The sequence below is a fragment of the Gymnodraco acuticeps genome, unplaced genomic scaffold (genome assembly GCF_902827175.1).
Source record: "Gymnodraco acuticeps unplaced genomic scaffold, fGymAcu1.1, whole genome shotgun sequence".
Taxonomy (NCBI): domain Eukaryota; kingdom Metazoa; phylum Chordata; class Actinopteri; order Perciformes; family Bathydraconidae; genus Gymnodraco; species Gymnodraco acuticeps.
The window spans coordinates 38,625-57,770 of NW_022990224.1; the positions used below are offsets into that span (position 1 = coordinate 38,625).

The 19,146-nt window shown below is 39.9% G+C and overlaps 2 protein-coding genes across 6 annotated transcripts; both read right to left on the reverse strand.

The window, feature by feature from the left end:
* Window positions 1–94: 94 nt before the first annotated feature.
* LOC117547848 (aldo-keto reductase family 1 member D1-like) lies at window positions 95–15,174 on the reverse strand. Of its 5 annotated transcripts, XM_034218730.1 has the most exons (12): window positions 15,111–15,174; window positions 14,727–14,813; window positions 7,696–7,762; window positions 5,245–5,371; window positions 4,873–5,040; window positions 4,671–4,787; window positions 4,026–4,103; window positions 3,695–3,817; window positions 2,428–2,537; window positions 1,989–2,154; window positions 1,764–1,846; window positions 95–1,659 (listed from the first exon to the last, which is right to left on the reverse strand). In XM_034218730.1, exons 4-12 carry the CDS (start codon window positions 5,335–5,337, stop codon window positions 1,560–1,562), a joined length of 1,038 nt encoding a protein of 345 aa, XP_034074621.1. In that variant the 5' UTR covers window positions 5,338–5,371; window positions 7,696–7,762; window positions 14,727–14,813; window positions 15,111–15,174; the 3' UTR covers window positions 95–1,559. The 5 variants fall into 5 exon arrangements, with proteins under 5 accessions (XP_034074621.1, XP_034074620.1, XP_034074622.1 ...); XM_034218729.1 differs by lacking the exons at window positions 14,727–14,813; window positions 15,111–15,174 and adding an exon at window positions 7,980–9,111; XM_034218731.1 differs by lacking the exons at window positions 7,696–7,762; window positions 14,727–14,813; window positions 15,111–15,174 and adding an exon at window positions 7,435–7,495 and having other exon boundaries at window positions 2,428–2,510; window positions 5,245–5,374.
* Window positions 7,404–14,584, reverse strand: LOC117547847. The gene is made up of 2 exons (XM_034218727.1): window positions 12,521–14,584; window positions 7,404–7,759 (listed from the first exon to the last, which is right to left on the reverse strand). Exon 1 carries the CDS (start codon window positions 14,540–14,542, stop codon window positions 13,178–13,180), a length of 1,365 nt encoding a protein of 454 aa, XP_034074618.1. The 5' UTR covers window positions 14,543–14,584; the 3' UTR covers window positions 7,404–7,759; window positions 12,521–13,177.
* Window positions 15,175–19,146: the final 3,972 nt, after the last annotated feature.

Consider the following 19,146-nt stretch of genomic DNA (forward strand, 5'->3'; position numbering starts at 1 on the left):
GAATATAACACTACACAAAAATGGTTAAGCTGCTTTTATATTTTGCACGATTCTTTGTTCTGGTGTGTGTAATCTTCAAAAAATCTTACTATAATTAAACATTAAAAAGATTCAGTTTAATGCATAGGAGTCATAAACATGGTGAATAATTATTTTTAACAAGATGCATTAATTTAGTTATGGCTCTTCTATATTTACTCTTACTTCTTCTGCATACATAAGTATCAAGTTTGTCGAAATTAGCCTAATACAGGTCAGTGAGAGAATGTCATTTTTTACAGTCTTCTCAATGTTGACACCCTCAGTTCATCATTCTGTTCAATCTTTGTATAATATGAGGTTTATCTTTCTAATTAGAATAGATGTTTTAGAATGGTGGATAGGATACAAATAAACAACACCCACCCCTCTGCTTCGTTACCACACAGATGTCTTTCAGCAACATTCTTTAACCTAAATTCCTCCGGGGCTGAAGTGTTTGGACAGCAAGACAACACAGGTTTTAAACTCCGGACACTTAAAAAGTAAATACCTGCAACCCCCATTAATCACATTTCTTGACAGGGTGTTAGGGTTAGATTTAGCTTAAACAGTGCAACAATGGAGCCTTCAATTTAAATATTTGCTAATTGCATCTGGAAGACAGAAACTGCGGCTCAAACAAATGAGAATGCTACGCCCAGTAAATGTTCTTCCTTTAGAGGATGTTTATTTTGAGAATGTATATCATGCGTCCATAAATATGAACTGGCATGGTCCTTTTGTCTAATTGTACTCTCTTATTTAATTGTTTAGTCATTTTGAAAATATAATACTAAAACAAATTGGAATCCATCCTGCACAATCCTCAATATTCACAAATGTTTCCCCTTTCCAGTTACACTATATCTAAGAAATCAATAATCATTCATTGTCACAGGGTTGCACAACAAAACAAACAGATTTGAATTTGTTACAACTACTGATGTTCTTTATTTTGGAGATTCGGCACAGATGAAATCTTTGTTCCCCTACAGTAAATAGCTTTTTTTCTACTTTCTCTACTCTTCGACTAACATAACTACCTGTTCTATATCTGTGTTGTTTGCTCTAACACAGCATTACCTTGAACAAGGTACAGGACTTTGGTCAACTTGGATTGTTTTGAAATGTTCCTGTAAACTGGTATAGTGATCATTCGGCCATTTGTAGCCAACTGTTGTAAAGACAAACCTCTATCAATATTTCAGCAAACCAGTTCAACATTCTTTCCACATAGTCTTATTTTTTAACCAAACCTTATTAAAAGCAGACGCTGCGTCTATTTCAATTCAGCTGTAAGTGACAATACATGTTTTTTGGTTTTTATATTATGTAAACCCTAAGCAAATTCTGCATGAGATAACTTGACCTCATCAAACATCTGAGCTAAATGTTATCCTATGTTGTGCTTTTCATTTACTGTGAGCTAGAGCCCTCTAGTGTTCACTGTTGACATGTACCAGACTTTAATGGTGAAATAAAGATGCTGAAAATCAAAATCAGTCAATACTTTGTTTTATAAAGAGTCATTCATCATATTAATAATCATCATGAAATGGGTACTCTGGATGGTCGCTCCACCTGTGTTGAAACAACGAAAAAGTTGCTTTCCGAGCATAATGATGTGGACTTGTTTGTCTTTTTGAAAACAGTATTTAGACAGAAAAACACAATATATAATATAGTTAGTTTTAGGTTCAACTCGCACTTAAATATATACTTCTTTTAAAGCTTATACTTACATCAGCAGCTCCACAAAGCGGATATTTTTGTTCAGCGCCTCAATGGCTTTAATTTCCTCCGCAGTGAGTGAAAAGTCAAATATCTAGAAAAATAAATGATTTTTTTTACTGAAATAATATAAATACATTTAAGATTACTATATAAAATAAATATAATAACTTGTCGTACTGACAAAAACTTATATATAAATATGTATATATGAAAAGGTATTTATTTAAACCCACCTGGAAGTTGTGTTTGATCCTCTCGGGGCTGAAGCTCTTGGGGATCACGACCACTCCTCTCTGGGCGTTGAAGCGCAGAGCCACCTGAGCCGTGCTCTTCTTGTATTTTTTCCCAATGGATACAAGCAGCTCGTCCTCCAGCAGGGGAGGACATTTCACATTCACCCTAAACCAGAGAAGGAGGAAAATACAAAAGCAGGAGAGAGACGTTTATCAAAGTGTTTAGGTGTCGCATCGCTGTGTTAATGGTTTGGTAACAGAAATAATGTTGTTGGTTTAAACGATGCTGACGCGTGGCAGAGATATTTTGTTGTATTACTTACATTTTACGATTGTGTTGTTGAACTCAAATGTTATCCATATACTGTATGAATACAGTACCAGAAGGAACAACACATGACAAAACACCAGTTTTCAGTGAAAAGTGCATATATCTTACCAGGAGGCATCTCTGGAGGAGCCAATTGGGCAGTAGCCAACAATCACTATGTCATTCTGACGACAGTACTCCAGAAGCTTGGGCTGTGTGAAATATGGATGACATTCAACCTACAGGTAAGTGAGAAGAAAATATATAATTTAGGAAGAAAACTGTTACATTACATCAGCACCCTTTGCGCTACAAGCCAGAATAATAGTGGGCATAGAGGGGAAATATTAACTAATTTTAACACCATAAAGCTAAAGAAATATGAATTATGATATAGTCTTTGACTATTGTGACAAGATCTAGGTTTGTTGAGTTCAAAACAAACTATACAAGTAACCCAAAGAATACACACAGCTCTACCAGCTACTTACACTTGGTCCAATTTGGGATCTTTCGCGTATATCTAAAATATAGCTTCCCTCTTGTTTATGGTCTACAGTGGTTCCCAACCTTTTTTCCCAAGAGCCCTCCCAAATGACTCCTGTTGGAAGTTGCGCCCCCCCCCACCACACACACACACACTAGGGGGGGGGCTTGGCGCAACAGCGGTAATTCAAGTTTAAAAGTCTCGAAAATGCTACAACTACTGTCTCAAACTGGATGAATGTGAAGTATTTTGTTAAAGGAGGATGAAAGCGTAATTAAGGAGCACTATTGGAGTGATGGTTATTGGACTCAGGATTAATTAATTTGGATTCCCGCTGTATGAAGAAATTAAAGGACGGCGCAAGTGGAAACAATTCACAAAGGGATTAAACTGTTTAAAACACATGCTCAAAGTAAGCCGGATTTTGCCGATGTGTTTATGTGGATTCAAAAGTCGTAAATAATCTACAAAATGGAGGAGACCGATCTGATTGGAGCAACTGTGACAAATAATCCAACTGAAACCGGCATGGACAATGACTATGTTTTAAAAATGCGCTTATCTAGACAAGCCTGGTTTGGACACTTTATGGGCAGAAGAAACATTTATATTAAAGAAAGAATTATACATTTCTGTCTTTTTATGCCTTTAATACTAACTTGAATTTTTATTAAAATTAATTAGTCAATTCTTTTTTATATTTTATTGTAATGTAGAGACAAGACTTTTAGTGACAATCATGTATTGCCTTACAATTATATGTAAAAAAAAAAAAAAGGAAAAAAAAAAAAACCTGGGGGGCGCGCCCCCCAGGTTGGGAACCACTGGTCTATAATACATACTGATTTACTACTGTAATACTATGCTTTCTGTGATGTCAGTGGGGGTCTGAACACTAGTGTGGATCACCTGGTTGGATACAGGTCTGTGTTTGAGGCCAGGTTTGTTGAGCAGCAGCTCCAACTGTCTGCGGTTGAAGTTGGAGACTCCCAGAGATTTCACCAGCCCTGCGTCTTTGCAAGCCTCTAAAGCCTGTTGAGGAGAAAAAGATTTACATCCTCTGACTGATAGTGATTATCTTTACAGACGTACTGAGAGAGTTGAATCGCATATGAAGCACAGCCGAGCTGAAAAAACAGATCTTTGAATGAAGCTTGGCTTGTCATGAAACTACCATATCCAGACATTTCAATGCAGGATGTGAAAGCATTTTAGAAATTGGGAATTGAATGGAACTCACCTCCCATGTTGCACAGAGGTCTGTGTGGTGGTAGATGTGTTTTCCATCCTGGTCTTCTGGATAGAACTCTTTTCCAGGCTAATATTTAAGCAAAATTCATTATTTTTGCATTAACATACAATGCATAAACAATAGTGCTTTGGTCTATATTTGTGCATATTCAGTACAATGTTGGAGTGTGGTGGTGCAGTTGGCTTCAGCTTTGGTTAAGTTCACATCTCAACACATATCTGATTTATACCAACTATAAACTGGGCCAGATAGTTTGAGTTCATGAGCAAACATACTCGACATGGCTGTCTTATCTTTTCTGTAACCTTAAACTAATCATGAGCCACATTTGACACGTGTTATGTAGCTACAATGCATAAATATAACAGTTTGATACAATTGTGTTGGCATCTTATCTAGTGCATATAACTAAAAATAAACATTAAATTGTGCATGCAGCTGTGTGTGTTGCCATACTTTCTAGATCTATTATCTTTTATTTCAAATAGTTATAATATTAATATTATCTTCTTCAAACCTGACAGAGTAAATCAGAGTATTATCTAAACTAAACACTACCAGTGTGACCATCTTAGGTCAATGTTCAGACACTAAAGGGCTGGTTGTTAAAAGAACTGAGATCAAATGGTGTACCTTGAAGGCCATAGGGAGTTCAACAATGTAGAGATCCACATAGTCTAGTTTTAAGGCTTTCAGTGTCCTCTCCAAAGCTGGTCTCACCAACTCTGGTGGATGAAATGTATTCCAGAGCTGAGAAAAGTAACATGGAACTAGTTATACAAGATTGAAATATAGTTAACACCACTGAAGAATGAAGAATGACAAATCGTATTACCTTCCCACAGTAAAATATGTCCTTTCTTTGAACGGTTCCATCAGCAATCTTCTCTCTAATGGCTTGACCAACTTCATGCTCATTGAAATACACCAATGCTCCATCGAAGTGCCTGTAACCCACATCTATGGCCAGCTTGACACACTCAAGTGCTGTGCCTCTGGGTGTCTATTGTAAATCAAAATAAAATGAATACATTATTTGACCCGACTCATTATTCGATTGATTCGCGCTGCACTTTGTGTTGACATTTCTCTGTTAAACATGATCTAATCATTACAAGAAAAAAACTCCTGCATTATAGAGAGTCCTTTTGGTGAAGCTGTCATTAGTAAAATAGATCTAGAAACACACATATCATATCCTTCTTACCGTTCGAGGGTCTCCATAGGTGCCCAATCCCAGCAGTGGGATATGGTTCCCGTCACTGAGAGGGACACTGTGGCGTTCTGCTGTCAGATCCATGTGTGTGGATAAACTGTGCTGTTATCTAGCCTGACTGGACCATGGATGTATACCAAGTTATTTATTTCTTAAAGAGCATGAACTTTGAACCCTGACGTTTTACTTATGTTATTAACTTCATACTGAGAGGTTTTGCCGAGTCAAACCCAAACAAATCTATGCAAATACGACTATAATGTTGGACTTAATTCAAACATTTTAAGCCCTCCTATAATGTAAATGTTATCCAGCTTTTTAACACACCAGGCCCGGTTCTACAGGGTTGCATAAGGGTGCAGTGCACCCTCAGTTGAGTCGTTATGCACCCTCATTTGAAAAATGAAAAGTGAAAAAAGTGAAAGATATTACATATATAATAATAATAGTAGTAATAAGAAGAAGAAGAAGAAGAAGAAGAAGAATATTGTAGTGGAGCAGGGGTGGCCAACCCGCGGCTCTCGAGCCGCATGCGGCTCTTTGCCTAGTTTCATGCGGCTCTTCAGTTCATATCGAATTTTATATGTGTGAATTTGGGGGAGAGACACTGACTCCTGACTAGTGTTGCACGGTGTACCGATACTTGAAAGGTACCGCGATACCCTGCCGTTAAAAACGTTACGATTCCTCCGTTTCATTAGTATCGGTACTTTAAGAATGACGGGGGAAAGTACTCCGGTGAGAAAGCGCCGTTTTAATAAGAGCCGTGTGTGTTCAGCGCTCTGCTTCCACTCCCTGCACCGTGCCTGCAGTCCCGCCCCTCTCAAGCACGCTCTAAGTCCCTCCCCTCTCAAGCACGCTCTACGTGCCTCCCCTCTCTCGTGCACGCGCTAGCTGCCAGAGCATGTGAGAAAACGAGAAGCATGGTTGCAAGTGGGAGTGCAACTGCCGCTGCGCCTCGGCTTGTTGACAAAAAAGACGCCAGAAGCGAAATTTGGAAGTATTTGAGCTATATCTCTGACAGTGAGGGCAAGCCTACGGACACCACGAGGCCTGTCTGTAAGACATTTATTAATTTTATTTAATACGAATTCTTGTCATTTATTTTATTTATTGTTCTCATTGTTTAAAAGTTTGTGTTATGGTTATGGTTCTGGTGTGAAATAAAGCACAATAATTACATTTAAGACTGTTTCCCTTTTTTTAAGAAAAGTATCGAAAAAGAATCGGAATCGCAATTCTTGACTTGGTATCGAAACCAAAATGTTGGTATCGTCACAACACTAGCTACTCCTGACAGTTAAACCTGATATTTAGTAGGTCTGTTAAGTATTGAATGCTGATAATTCTGACGTAATTTGGCCGGTCAAAGTTGTTTAGGCTCGGATAAAATCGCTCCGTTACTTTCGTCCCGTGTTATGTATGTTGTGTATGTGTGGTGTCAGTATGAGAGGATGACAGCGCGTATAATTTTGATGTGGCCCAAGAGCCAATCACAATAATACCTGCGATGCAGTGAACCAATCACCTTTGAGGGGGGGGAAACCTATCGTTGATTAAACATTATCTAGTGTTTCCCCTACCATTGTCTTGGAGGGGCGCTGCGCCCCGCCAATGGAGCCCCGCCTCCCCGCCTCCCCCCCTGATATTCAAGGTGTTTTAAAAAATATATATATATCATTTTATTTTTAAATATATATATAGCACCAAATTGCAAATAATCTATAACTACTGTCACTTTTCACATTGAACATGTGCTCTTTTATTAAATAAACTAAACGCTTTCATTTTAAGTTGTGAGTTTAGTGTTTTTGACCCTAAGAAACACTGATGCATTAATCAATAACAATAAGCTCCTCTCTCTGCTCCAGAGGATTTAAAAAATATATATCCCAATGCCACAAAAACGCATCAGTGACGTGGTTGAAATCTTGTCTCCAGAAAACAAAAAACGGAAACAAGCAGTATCAGTGACTGTGTGTTTGATGTGGCTCTTTGTAGTAACATAGAAAAAATGTGGCTCTTAACCTCTGACTGGTTGGCCACCCCTGTAGTGGAGAGTTAGAGATAACTCAGTGTTGGTGTAACCGGTCTGGTTTGACGCCACATGTGATCTCTGCGTTGTGTTATGTTGTGTAAATGAGAACGACTTCTTTCTTGCCAACCAGGATTTATTCTCTGTGCAAAACAGAATATAATAATTAAAGCAGGAAATGGCTTCATCAGCTTTCTAACTTCACACTTCTCCTCAGTGGGGCCTGAAGCTAACTCAGGAAAGTATACAGAGTTCTAAATAATACAATTAACAGATATACATCTATCCATGGTGGCAAACCAGTTTTTCCTTGTAAACCAATATACACAAATATAACCATTAATTTACACTTACATAACAAACAATACAATTTACAGTTACAAAATACAAAAAGAATACCCACATACCTGTGCAAAACAGAATATAATAATTAAAGCAGGAAATGGCTTCATCAGCTTTCTAACTTCACACCTTCTGTGGAAGAAAACACGCACATGTTAGGTTAGCATATAGCTAAACTTTAGAAAGCTCCCAAACACTGTTTGAAGCGCTGCACATTATATACACTACAGTCACACACGGCAAAATATAGATATTAACTGCAAATAGGTTTGGCTTGTGTGAAGTGTAACATTAAACAATCTATTAACATATAAAATACAACATTTATGACACCACTCGTTCCACTTACTTCTCCTCAGTGGGGCCTGAAGCTAACTGAGGAAAGTAGCGCGAGTCTGCAGAAATGTGCCGGTGCCATGAGTACCAAAATAAAACGTACTTTTCAAAATAAAAGCATCTAAAAAATAAAGTGACAGTGACAAGTTTTACAAATAAAGTATGGACAATGATTTTACTGAAATATAAACAAGTGAAGTTATACATTGGTTACATACACCCCTCCTATATTTCGCAAAAATCCAGACCATAGTGTACCTCTGAATAAACCATTCTGACCTCCAAGACAACTGACATCAAACTTGTGCAGGGTTAACTGAAAAACTCTTAGCTTTACCATCGGCTGTAAAAGCCACCTACTATATAGGTTCAGAGAAAACATAAGGGAGATCAAGCCTTAGTCCCTCCTAGATTAATATGATGCCTTGTACACCATACAACTCCCTGCTACTCTCAAACATGTAACATATTACACAAAACACATACATTAGACATTGTCCCTTAAAAAGGCATATTTACCAGATCAGAGGTACAAACAAAAACAAAAAACTACAAGCTTGTCACTTTAAAACAGTGTAAGTAGTGACTGAGATCTCTTGTTAACTGAACTCACAAAACCCCTTAAATCAAAAGGCTTTTGGACCATGGACTCAATGAGTCGATTGATTCTTTTGCTAACCCTGCCTGCCCTTGTCCTGACTACAGGTTCAGTTTCTACTGTCGATTGTACCTGTGTAACTGTGACATGACCTGTGTCTGCAGGATGTGACTGAGTGTTTAGGTGTCCTGAATGTACATGTGACATGAATGATGAGTCTGAGTCAGCCCCTGCAACTAAACTGTCGAAGTTAGTGTCTCTGCTGGACCGGTTCTGGTCATTTGGGAAGCACTGAATTGGACCATCTGCAGACCAGTCCACTTCTGGAATGCCCTGACTTGACTGATCCACCTCAGACGATCGTTCACTCATAATCATTTGACTCCGGGTTTCCTCTGATCCACTCATTATCCACGTACTGGTCCTGCCTCTTGAATCCTCCTCCTCCTCCAAAGAGTCCAGGGAATCAGTCGTATACGACCTTTCCTCCACTTCAGTATCACACAATTCTTCTCCAGTTGTCACCACAGGCAAAAAGCTGATGTCTAAGACCAGGGTTTCGATGAACTATCTTAGTGTTTCCACTACTGTCCACCAGCTTGTATGTGTGTGTCTGCAGGTTTCTGTCTTTAACTGTGTACACAATTGCACTCCATTTGTCAGCCAGTTTCTTCTTTCCTCTCTCACCTTTGTTTGCAATGAGCACTCTGTCCCCTAAGTTCAGGTGAATGCCTCTCACTTTTCTGTTGTAACCACTTGCTTGTTTGTCCTGTTCTTTGATGCTGTGTTCTTGGGCAATTCTTACTGCTTCATGAAGATGTGACATGAGCGTTTTGGCATAGCTTTTGTAATCAACAACCACTGGATCATGCAACACTTGCTTGAACATCACATCCACAGGGAGCCTCGGGGTTCTGCCGAACATAAGCTGGAACGGTGCATATCCTGTTGTTTCATGTACTGTTGCATTATATGCAAAAGTCAGAGCTTGTATCTGTTGAGGCCACTTGTGTTTCTCTTTTAGAGAGAGAGACCGCAGCATATTCCCAAGTGTTCGATTGAATCTTTCTGTTCCTCCATTTCCCATTGGATGGTATGCAGTAGTGTGTGATTTGGAGACTCCGGAAAGTTTGAGCAATTCTGCTATGAGCTCACTCTCAAAATTAGCTCCCTGATCGGAGTGAACACGCTCTGGAAAGCCATACACACAAAACACGTGATCCCACAGCTTCTTGGCGACCTGTTTTGCAGTCTGATTAGTGCATGGAAAAGCGTGGGCTAGCTTTGTGAAGTGGTCTGTCAAGACAAGAACATCCACTGAGTGCTGCTTACTATCCTCCGCACTCCAGAAGTCTATGCACACTAACTCCATGGGGGCAGACGTCCTGATGCTTTCAAGTGGGGCTCGAGCCGAGGGTTCTGGTGTCTTCGCCAGAATGCACCTTTGACAGCATTTGACATACTCTTTGACATCAGACTCCATCTTCGGCCAAAAGAACCGCTGTCTTGCTAGATGCAAGGTCCTAGCCTGTCCCTGATGCCCAGCAACATCATGAATGCCATGTAATGCTTTTTCTTTAAGACTGTCAGGCAGAACATACTGATGCCTCTTTTGTTTACTGAAATTATCCTTGGTGACCCGATAGAGGACACCATTCTGAACCTTCAGTCTCTCCCATTGTTTGATGAGAACCATAACTTTGGCATCTAGTCCTGATCGTTCACGTCTGGAAGGACGGCGGTTGCGAAGCACAAATGGTAGGAGTTTTGAAATAATGAGATCAAATTCCTGACTGTGCTTGAGTTCCTCTAACGAGAACACAGGAAGGGAGTCTTGGCCCGGCAGCAACAGATCCTGGACAGTCTGAGCCAACTCCACAGCTCTCGTCTCGGCAGCAATCTCCCACTGAGCATGAACATCTAAAAGAGCCTTGACAGCTACAGAATCACTGTGACACATGAGGGGGTCAGATTGAGACTTAATGCTGCCACCAGGTAACTTCTTCATCTGCTGACACTGGACTTTGAGTCGGAAAGTGTCTTGAATGCCGTCGTGACTAACACCCTCGGCTTCAGCAAGAAGGTGACTGTACTGCTCTGTGATGAGCCTGTGGCTTACTGATCTTGCGAAATGATCTCTGCTGAGAGCATCAGCCACTATGTTCTTGGTGCCAGGTATATGTCTCAGGTCGAATGTGTAAGGAGCGAGCCTAGACACCCAGCGCTGTTCGCACGCATCAAGCTTCGGTTTCGTCAGGATGTAGGTAAGAGGGTTATTATCAGTCCATACTGTAAATTCATGGCCTTTTAACCAATGGCTAAATTTTTCACACACACTCCATTTCAGGGCCAGAAACTCAAGCCTATGGGCGGGATATCTCTTCTGAAAGCCACTGAGAGTCTTACTTGCAAATGCAATGGGACGTGCTTTCTCTTCACCAGCTGGTATCTGTGATAGCACGGCCCCTAGCCCGTCCAGAGAGGCATCAATAGATAGAATCAGAGGGCGAGAGAAATCTGGGTGTGAGAGGACGACGTAGCTCAAGAGACTGTCTTTCAGATTACAAAGAGCCGCATCACATTCCTCTGTCCAATCAGAGGGTTTCAGTTTCCTGAAGGAGCCGGTATTGGAGTTTAGTTTGACTCTCCCTCGTCTCTTTTGGCCTGCAGTAAGAGCAAACAGTGGCTTGGCCATAGCAGAACAGTTAGAGATAAAATGTTGATAGTAGAACACCATCCCCAGAAAAGACTTTATCCTCTTTACTGATGGTGTGCAACCATCGTCTTCCATCAGGTCCAACTTTGACATTTTTGATATGACCTCAACTTTTGCTGGATCCATAGCCACTCCATTACCATCTATAATGTGACCTAGGAACTTGACTGAAGATCTCATCAGGTGGCATTTCTTTGGACTCAGTTTAAGGTTGTGAAGCCTGAGCCGCTGAAAAACAACCTCCAGCCTCTCCAACGCCTCTTCTTCAGTTGCAGCAAACACAAGCAGATCATCAAGATAACACAGCAAACTGCTGAAGTTCAGGTCTCCAAATATGCTGAGCATCATGCGCATGAATGAGGCAGGACTGTTGCACAAACCTTGGGGCATCCTGTTGAATTCATACAGTCCCATTGGAGTAGTGAATGCAGTGTATTTCTTGTCCTCCTCTGCCATTGGGATGTTATAGAAGCCAGAGGTCAGATCCATTGTGCTGAGGTGTTCCCACCCAGGGAAGCCAAGCAGTCTGACTGGTGTGGTAATGGGTGCGCATCCTTGAGCGTCCTTGCATTCAGCCACCTGAAGTCTGTGCAGAGTCTCAAACTGCCATCTTTTTTCCACACAAGTACAAGGGGAGAGGCATAATCACTTACTGACTTCCTGATGATCTCCTGTTCTTCCATTTCTGAAAGGACCTGTCGCAGTTTCTGGTAATGGGCTGGTGGCACCCGCCGGTAAGGGAGACGGAATGGTCTCTCATCAGTGAGCCTGATGCGGTGCATGAAGCCCTCTGCCTCACCGCAGTCCAGAGCATGTTTGGAGAAAATGTCATTGTACTTTTCAAGCAGCGCGACCAACCTCTTCTTTCCTCCTTGGCCAGCCTGGCACTGATCGATATCAACCTCAGTCAGTCCAACCTGTTGTAGTCGCTGCTTGAAATCTGTAGGTTTAGCCTTGCCATGACTTTCCTCCTCCTTAACGTTGTTGAGTTGGCTGGTACCTTGAAAAACCTCAAACTCTTCAACAGCTAGACAGGGGAACACGTCGGCCAACTTGCTGTTTCTTTTCAGGGTGATAGGCTTGTCTGACACGTTTGTGACTTTCATTGGGATCCATCTGTCACCCCACAATGGTGTAATAACACGACCGATCATGATGTTACGAGGCATGCACTTGGATGAGGTGGGCTCAACTATTACTGTGCTGCCTGGAGACATGGGAGCGTTATTTGGCAACTTACCCCAAACAAGATGTTCTTTCTTAGCCAACAGCGTAACCGCATGCTGGAGTTTAACGGTCCCGATTCTGTCTGGAAGCTCCTCGCCTCTCCACCTGGATGAGTTTGCCATGAGATCAAGGAACTGTTCACACTCTGGGAGAAGATTTCCACTGGAAACCAGGCGCCAATAGTCACTGGTTATTTTCAGCTGATGCATGATAAATCTGATGACATTTGTGCCTATGATTAAGTCATCTCGTTGGCCAGGCACCACAAGGACAGGTACGATACAGCTCTCCCCATACAGTTTCATTTCCACTTCGTACATACACTTGGGTTTGCTAAGTGTCCCTCCACAGCCTATTAGCACAATCTCTTGAGTCAAAGGAATGGATTCTGAGAGTATATTCTCACTCAACATCTTCTGCTCTGCCTGCTCGCTGAGAGTACAAGCCATGGAACCAGAGTCAAGCATCCCCTGCACCTGAAATGTGTTGTTAATGCTAACAGGGGTGTAAAACAACTCATCAAAAGGGCCCACTCTCTGTGTATTTTGCACTATTACCTTAGCATCGGCTGGTGCTGCTGCGCATGCTTTTATATAATGAGTTTCAATATCACCACTGTTAAGGGTTTCTTCTCTGTTTCCCACACATTCCCTCACTAAATGCGGGCCAGTTAGTTTAAAGGTTGAGAATTCTGTGGCGGGAAAGCCGGAGAACCTCGGCCAGCCTGACGGTTAGGACAGTTCTTCTTGATGTGGTTTGGCTCGAAGCACACTAAGCAGAGGCGTTTCTGCCTGCAGTGTGCAAGGGTGGAATGATCTAGAGACTGGCAGACCCTGCAGGCTTTCGGTTGAAATGGATCAGAGGGGAGTGGTTTGTGTGTAACCTGGTTGTTCTGTGACAATGCTCTGTCAAATAAACTGACTAACATTTTCATACAGTCATCATTACAAGAGGGCTTGGATGCTGTGCTGTCCTCACCTTGCATAGATGGCTCCCGTGGGTGACATACTATCTCTGAAACGTCAGGTGCGGAAACCTGGACATGAACTGTCACTGGTTTAACTCTCTTTGATTTGGAAAGCACCTGTTCTTTCATTTCAGTGTGGTAGCGATCAATATGCTCTTGGATTTCACTAGCTGTCCACTTATCTGGTGCCTTAAACTTGAAAACAGCAGCAAGGGTGGGATCTGGGCAGTATTTGACAAACATCATCGCTACTTCCTGACAAGAATCCTCCATCTTCCGCCCTAGCCTCTTCAAGCCCTCCTCCGCTGCATCAACTGCCTTGTTTAGCCGAAGCCAGTACTCTACGGGGGACTCTCCTGCCACTGGAACTGTACTGTAGAAATCAGCCATGGGCATACATGAATAGGTCACATCACTAAAGTGTTGTCTGAGGATGTCATAGATCAATTGTGGGTTATCTTGAGGCTTCATGGATGGGCAGCTCCTCAGAGTTATCCTCACTATGTCTTTAGCCTTGCCCATTAACTTAGACATTATCTCAATGTGCTGTTCTCTCAGAGGTGTGGCTCGTTTCCTGAAATACACTCCCATTAACTCTTCCCACTCACAGACTGTATTCTTGTCAGATCCATCTCCTCTGAAGACTGGAGGCTCTCTCACATCTGACTGCAACACTAACTTTGCACCAGTCAAGTTGAGGTAAGTGTGGTCACTGGGTAACTGGCCAACACCACTCTGAGCTGGTGTGGCTCCAACACCCCTCTCTTCACATTCCCCCCTTAACTGATCTCTTATAGTCTGTCCTACCTGCTGAGCAATGTGTGTTATCAGGTTATTTAAAGCTGCATCATTTGTATCTGGAAGGCTTGAATGTGAATCCTCCACACTCTGAGGAGATGCTACATGACCTGGCAAGCGAGTAGAACAAAAAGCTGGCGAATCTACATTAGCTGTACCTCTGACTGGTATAAAAGGGTACCCGCTGATGGGTTTCCCTCTTCCAAAACCGAAACTAAAACTGTCAGTTAGAACATTGTCCTCATCCATTTTACCAGTAACATATGTCATTTTTAACCCTGTATACCAAACTTCAAAATTCAGTATACAATAAAATACAGAAAAGACAAATGTACTCTCTAAACAATGAATGTAAAAATAATTACAGAGAGAAAAAAAAAAAAAAAAAAAACAGTTTCCTCTATCTAATTCCTTCTCTTCAATACATGAAAGTAAGTGTGTGGCGTGTAGCAACCTCTGGTGACCAAGCTGGTGTTGATCCACAGCCTCAGGAACGACGATGGAACAGTCTGAAGCACTGTGAATCCGGGTGACGGCACCACTGTAACCGGTCTGGTTTGACGCCACATGTGATCTCTGCGTTGTGTTATGTTGTGTAAATGAGAACGACTTCTTTCTTGCCAACCAGGATTTATTCTTTCTCCTCAGTGGGGCCTGAAGCTAACTCAGGAAAGTATACAGAGTTCTAAATAATACAATTAACAGATATACATCTATCCATGGTGGCAAACCAGTTTTTCCTTGTAAACCAATATACACAAATATAACCATTAATTTACACTTACATAACAAACAATACAATTTACAGTTACAAAATACAAAAAGAATACCCACATACCTGTGCAAAACAGAATATAATAATTAAAGCAGGAAATGGCTTCATCAGCTTTCTAACTTCACACCTTCAGTGGAAGAAAACACGCACATGTTAGGTTAGCATATAGCTAAACTTTCGAAAGCTCCCAAACACTGTTTGAAGCGCTGCACATTATATAAACTACAGTCACACACGGCAAAATATAGATATTAACTGCAAATAGGTTTGGCTTGTGTGAAGTGTAACATTAAACAATCTATTAACATATAAAATACAACATTTATGACACCACTCGTTCCACTTACTTCTCCTCAGTGGGGCCTGAAGCTAACTGAGGAAAGTAGCACGAGTCTGCAGAAATGTGCCGGTGCCAAGAGTACCAAAATAAAACGTACTTTTCAAAATAAAAGCATCTAAAAAATAAAGTGACAGTGACAAGTTTTACAAATAAAGTATGGACAATGATTTTACTGAAATATAAACAAGTGAAGTTATACATTGGTTACATATATACACCTAACTTTGAGACAGGAGTGCCGACTCACTAGACGAGTGACTTCATGAGCAGCCATAATAAAAAATGTTTTGAACATGTCAGAAACAAAAACATACAACAATAATATATATATTAGTGCTGTCAAAATTATCGCGTTAACGGCGCTAATTATTTTTTTGAATTAATTGCGTTAAAATATTTAACGCATTTAACGCATGTGCAGAATGGCCCGCCCCATACGTGCCACCAGTGGCAGCGCCAGGGTATGGCTGGGGTAGGCTACACCCATACCAAGAAATAGCTTAGCCCCACCATGAAAAATTGTGTTAAAGTAAGCAAAATAAAGTCTGCCAACTCCCGCGGAGTAAATTGCACAGACAGCAGTTAGTAAGATTGATTTCAGTAGCCACGGTTTTGAATTTTGTTGTCACGTAGTGAACGTCTTCTCAATAGAACATCTTTGATAACGGCGTGGTGTTGTTGCAGGAAGTCCCGACGGAGAATACTTTAGGAAGAAACCTGGTACGCAGGTTATGTGCGTAATCTGAAATGCGTACCGTCACTTGTGTCACAAAGCGCTTTGCGTACCGACGTACTTGTGAAGCTTTTCCAGAAGGCGGTTAGATCACCGGACGACAGAGTCGGTCTCCGTGTGCACAGACAGGGCTGCTGTTAACGTCGGTCTGTACAACGGAATTGTGCCAAAACTACGCCAACCGGCTACGGAGGGAGAAATCAACACGTAATGAATTAAGACCCCACGGTTTGATGATTGATAGGTGTGTGGGTTGTCTTTCATTTTGACACGCAGAAAAATGTTATAATAAACATAGATAGCCTACTGTATGTTAAATGGATATATCCGCCTTCTTTCATTTATCTTTCCATTCCCACAACAATATACATAAATAAATGACATATTTTGGACATAGTTCGAATTAATCATGATTAATTAATTTTTAAGCTGTGATTAATCTGATTACAATTTGTAATCGTTTGACAGCCCTAATATATATATATATATATATATATATATATATATATATATATATATATACATGATATATATTCTCTTTTTTCCCTTTTTTTTTCTCACTCAAATTAATAATTATAACAAAGTACAAACAAATAAAAAATAACAACAAAAAAATAAAAAATAATGATCAGATAGTCTCTGTCATGTTCAACAGGGGCAAGAAGAAGCTTAAAAAAACTTTTCTGGTCCTACCCCCTCTAACATATATTTTTCTTATAAATAAAACATTAGGTCATCGTCATCAGCGACATGTTTGTCTTGTTAATTTGTTTTTTTACAAAACAATCAGAAATAAATTACTTTTACAATTACAAGAAATAACAACAAATGGGATTTTATAGGTCCTGTTCATAACCATTAATGATTTGGCTCCTAAATAATACTTTCAGTTTAGATAGACTTGTACAATATTTCAGTACATCGTCACAGTTATTCCACAGACTAACACCTTTTGATGAGATGCAATGAAGTTTGGCATTTGTTCGTACGGGTGGTTTTTTGAAAATGCAGTTTCCTCTCAACATGTGCATGCTTTCTCTCTGTGTGAAAAGTCCCTGGATATTATGAGGTAATTGTTGATTTGCGGCTTTGAACATAATTTGAATAGTTTTATAAGTTTTATAGTCAACCAGGTCTTGTAGTTTTAGTGTTTTTAGTTTGATGAACAATTTATTTGTTGGTTCTCTGTAGGTAGTTTTATGTATAACTTGTATGGCTCTTTTTTGCAGGATGAAGATAGGATGTGTATTTGTTTTATATGTGTTCCCCCAAACTTCCACACAATACATCATGTATGGAAGTATGAAGGAGCAGTACAGCATAAACAAAGAAGCTTGATTAATTAGGTATTTGGCTTTATTCAGAATTGCTATTGATTTGGACATTTTGGCTTTGATATAGCTTATATGTGGTTTCCAACTTAATTTATTGTCTATGATTACTCCAAGGAATTTTATTTCCGATACTCTTTCTAATTGGACGTCATTTATAGTGAGTTTCTTCTCTGTATTGGTCGATCGATTCCCAAATATTATGAGTTTGGTTTTGCTTGCGTTCAATGTTAATTTATTTTGGTCAAACCAGATCTTCATCCTGCTCAGTTCCTTCTCCATTGTGACCAATAGCTGTTCTAAATCGTCCCCACAGCAGAGTAGATTTGTGTCGTCTGCAAAAAGAATGGTTTTAATCATTTTTGATACTTCACATATATTGTTAATATACAGAATAAATAGTAATGGCCCCAAGACTGAGCCCTGAGGCACCCCATATGTAACCTGCAGTAGTTGTGATTTATGGCTTTGTAGTTCAACGTACTGTTCCCTGTTATAGGTAGCTGGATAGCCATGATAATGCAACACCTCTAATGCCATATCTCTGTAGTTTTTTAATTAATAATTCATGGTCAACCGTGTCAAATGCTTTTTTAAGGTCCAGAAATATCCCTACTGCATATTCTTTCTTTTCTATTGCCTTAGTAATGTGTTCCATAAATTCTATAACTGCAAATGATGTAGTTCTGTTTGCTCTGAAACCATATTGTTGTTCATAGAGTATGTTATGTTTGGTGATGAAGTCATTTAGTCTTGTATAGTAGATTTTTTCCAGTATTTTAGAAAACTGTGAGAGCAATAGTTTGACAGTACATGTTTATCTCCAGATTTATGTATTGGTATGACTTTAGCAGTTTTCATTTTATTTGGAAATACACCGGTTTGTATTGACTGATTACAGATGTGAGTTAGTGGTTTGGCTATACATTCAATAATGTTTTTAACTGTATACATGTCAATATCATGACAGTCTGTAGACCTTTTACTCTTAAGTTTTTAACTGTGTCAATAATTTCATTTTCATCAGTCCCTCTTAAGAATATAGTTTCCTTCACATATATATCTTTACTTTCAACACCATCACTACAACCAGTATTTGGAATTTCCCCAGCTAGACAAGGACCAACATTGACAAAGTACTTATTGAAATCTTCGGCAACTGAGGTCGTTTTTTGACAGAAAACTGTTCGGGTATTGTGCCTTTCCATTTCCTTTTTTAATAATGGTATTTAATATATTCCATGTATTTGTAATGTTATTTTTGTTATCCTCCAATAATTTGTTGTAATGATCCATTTTGCTACATCGTATTATCTTTGTTAGTTTGTTTTTGTATGTCTTGTATTTTTGTTCAGCCTCTACTGATCCATTCTTTAAGAAGTCTTTATATAATTCATTTTTCGTTTTACATCCATTTAATATTCCCTTAGTGATCCATGGTTTTTCAGCATATTTTTGTTTCACTATTTTCTTTACACGAGGACAATGTTTTTCATACAGCCCTGATAGAATATGTAGAAATGATTCATAGGCTTCATTTGCATCTGGTACATACACTTTGTTCCAGTCTTGTTTAGATAATTCTTCTTTAAAAGAATGAACAGACTCTGGTGTTTTGTGTCTTGTAATTGTGACTTTTCTGGTGTCTTTTTTGATCCTAGTACAGTTCTGTATTGTTGCAAAGACTGGCGGGTA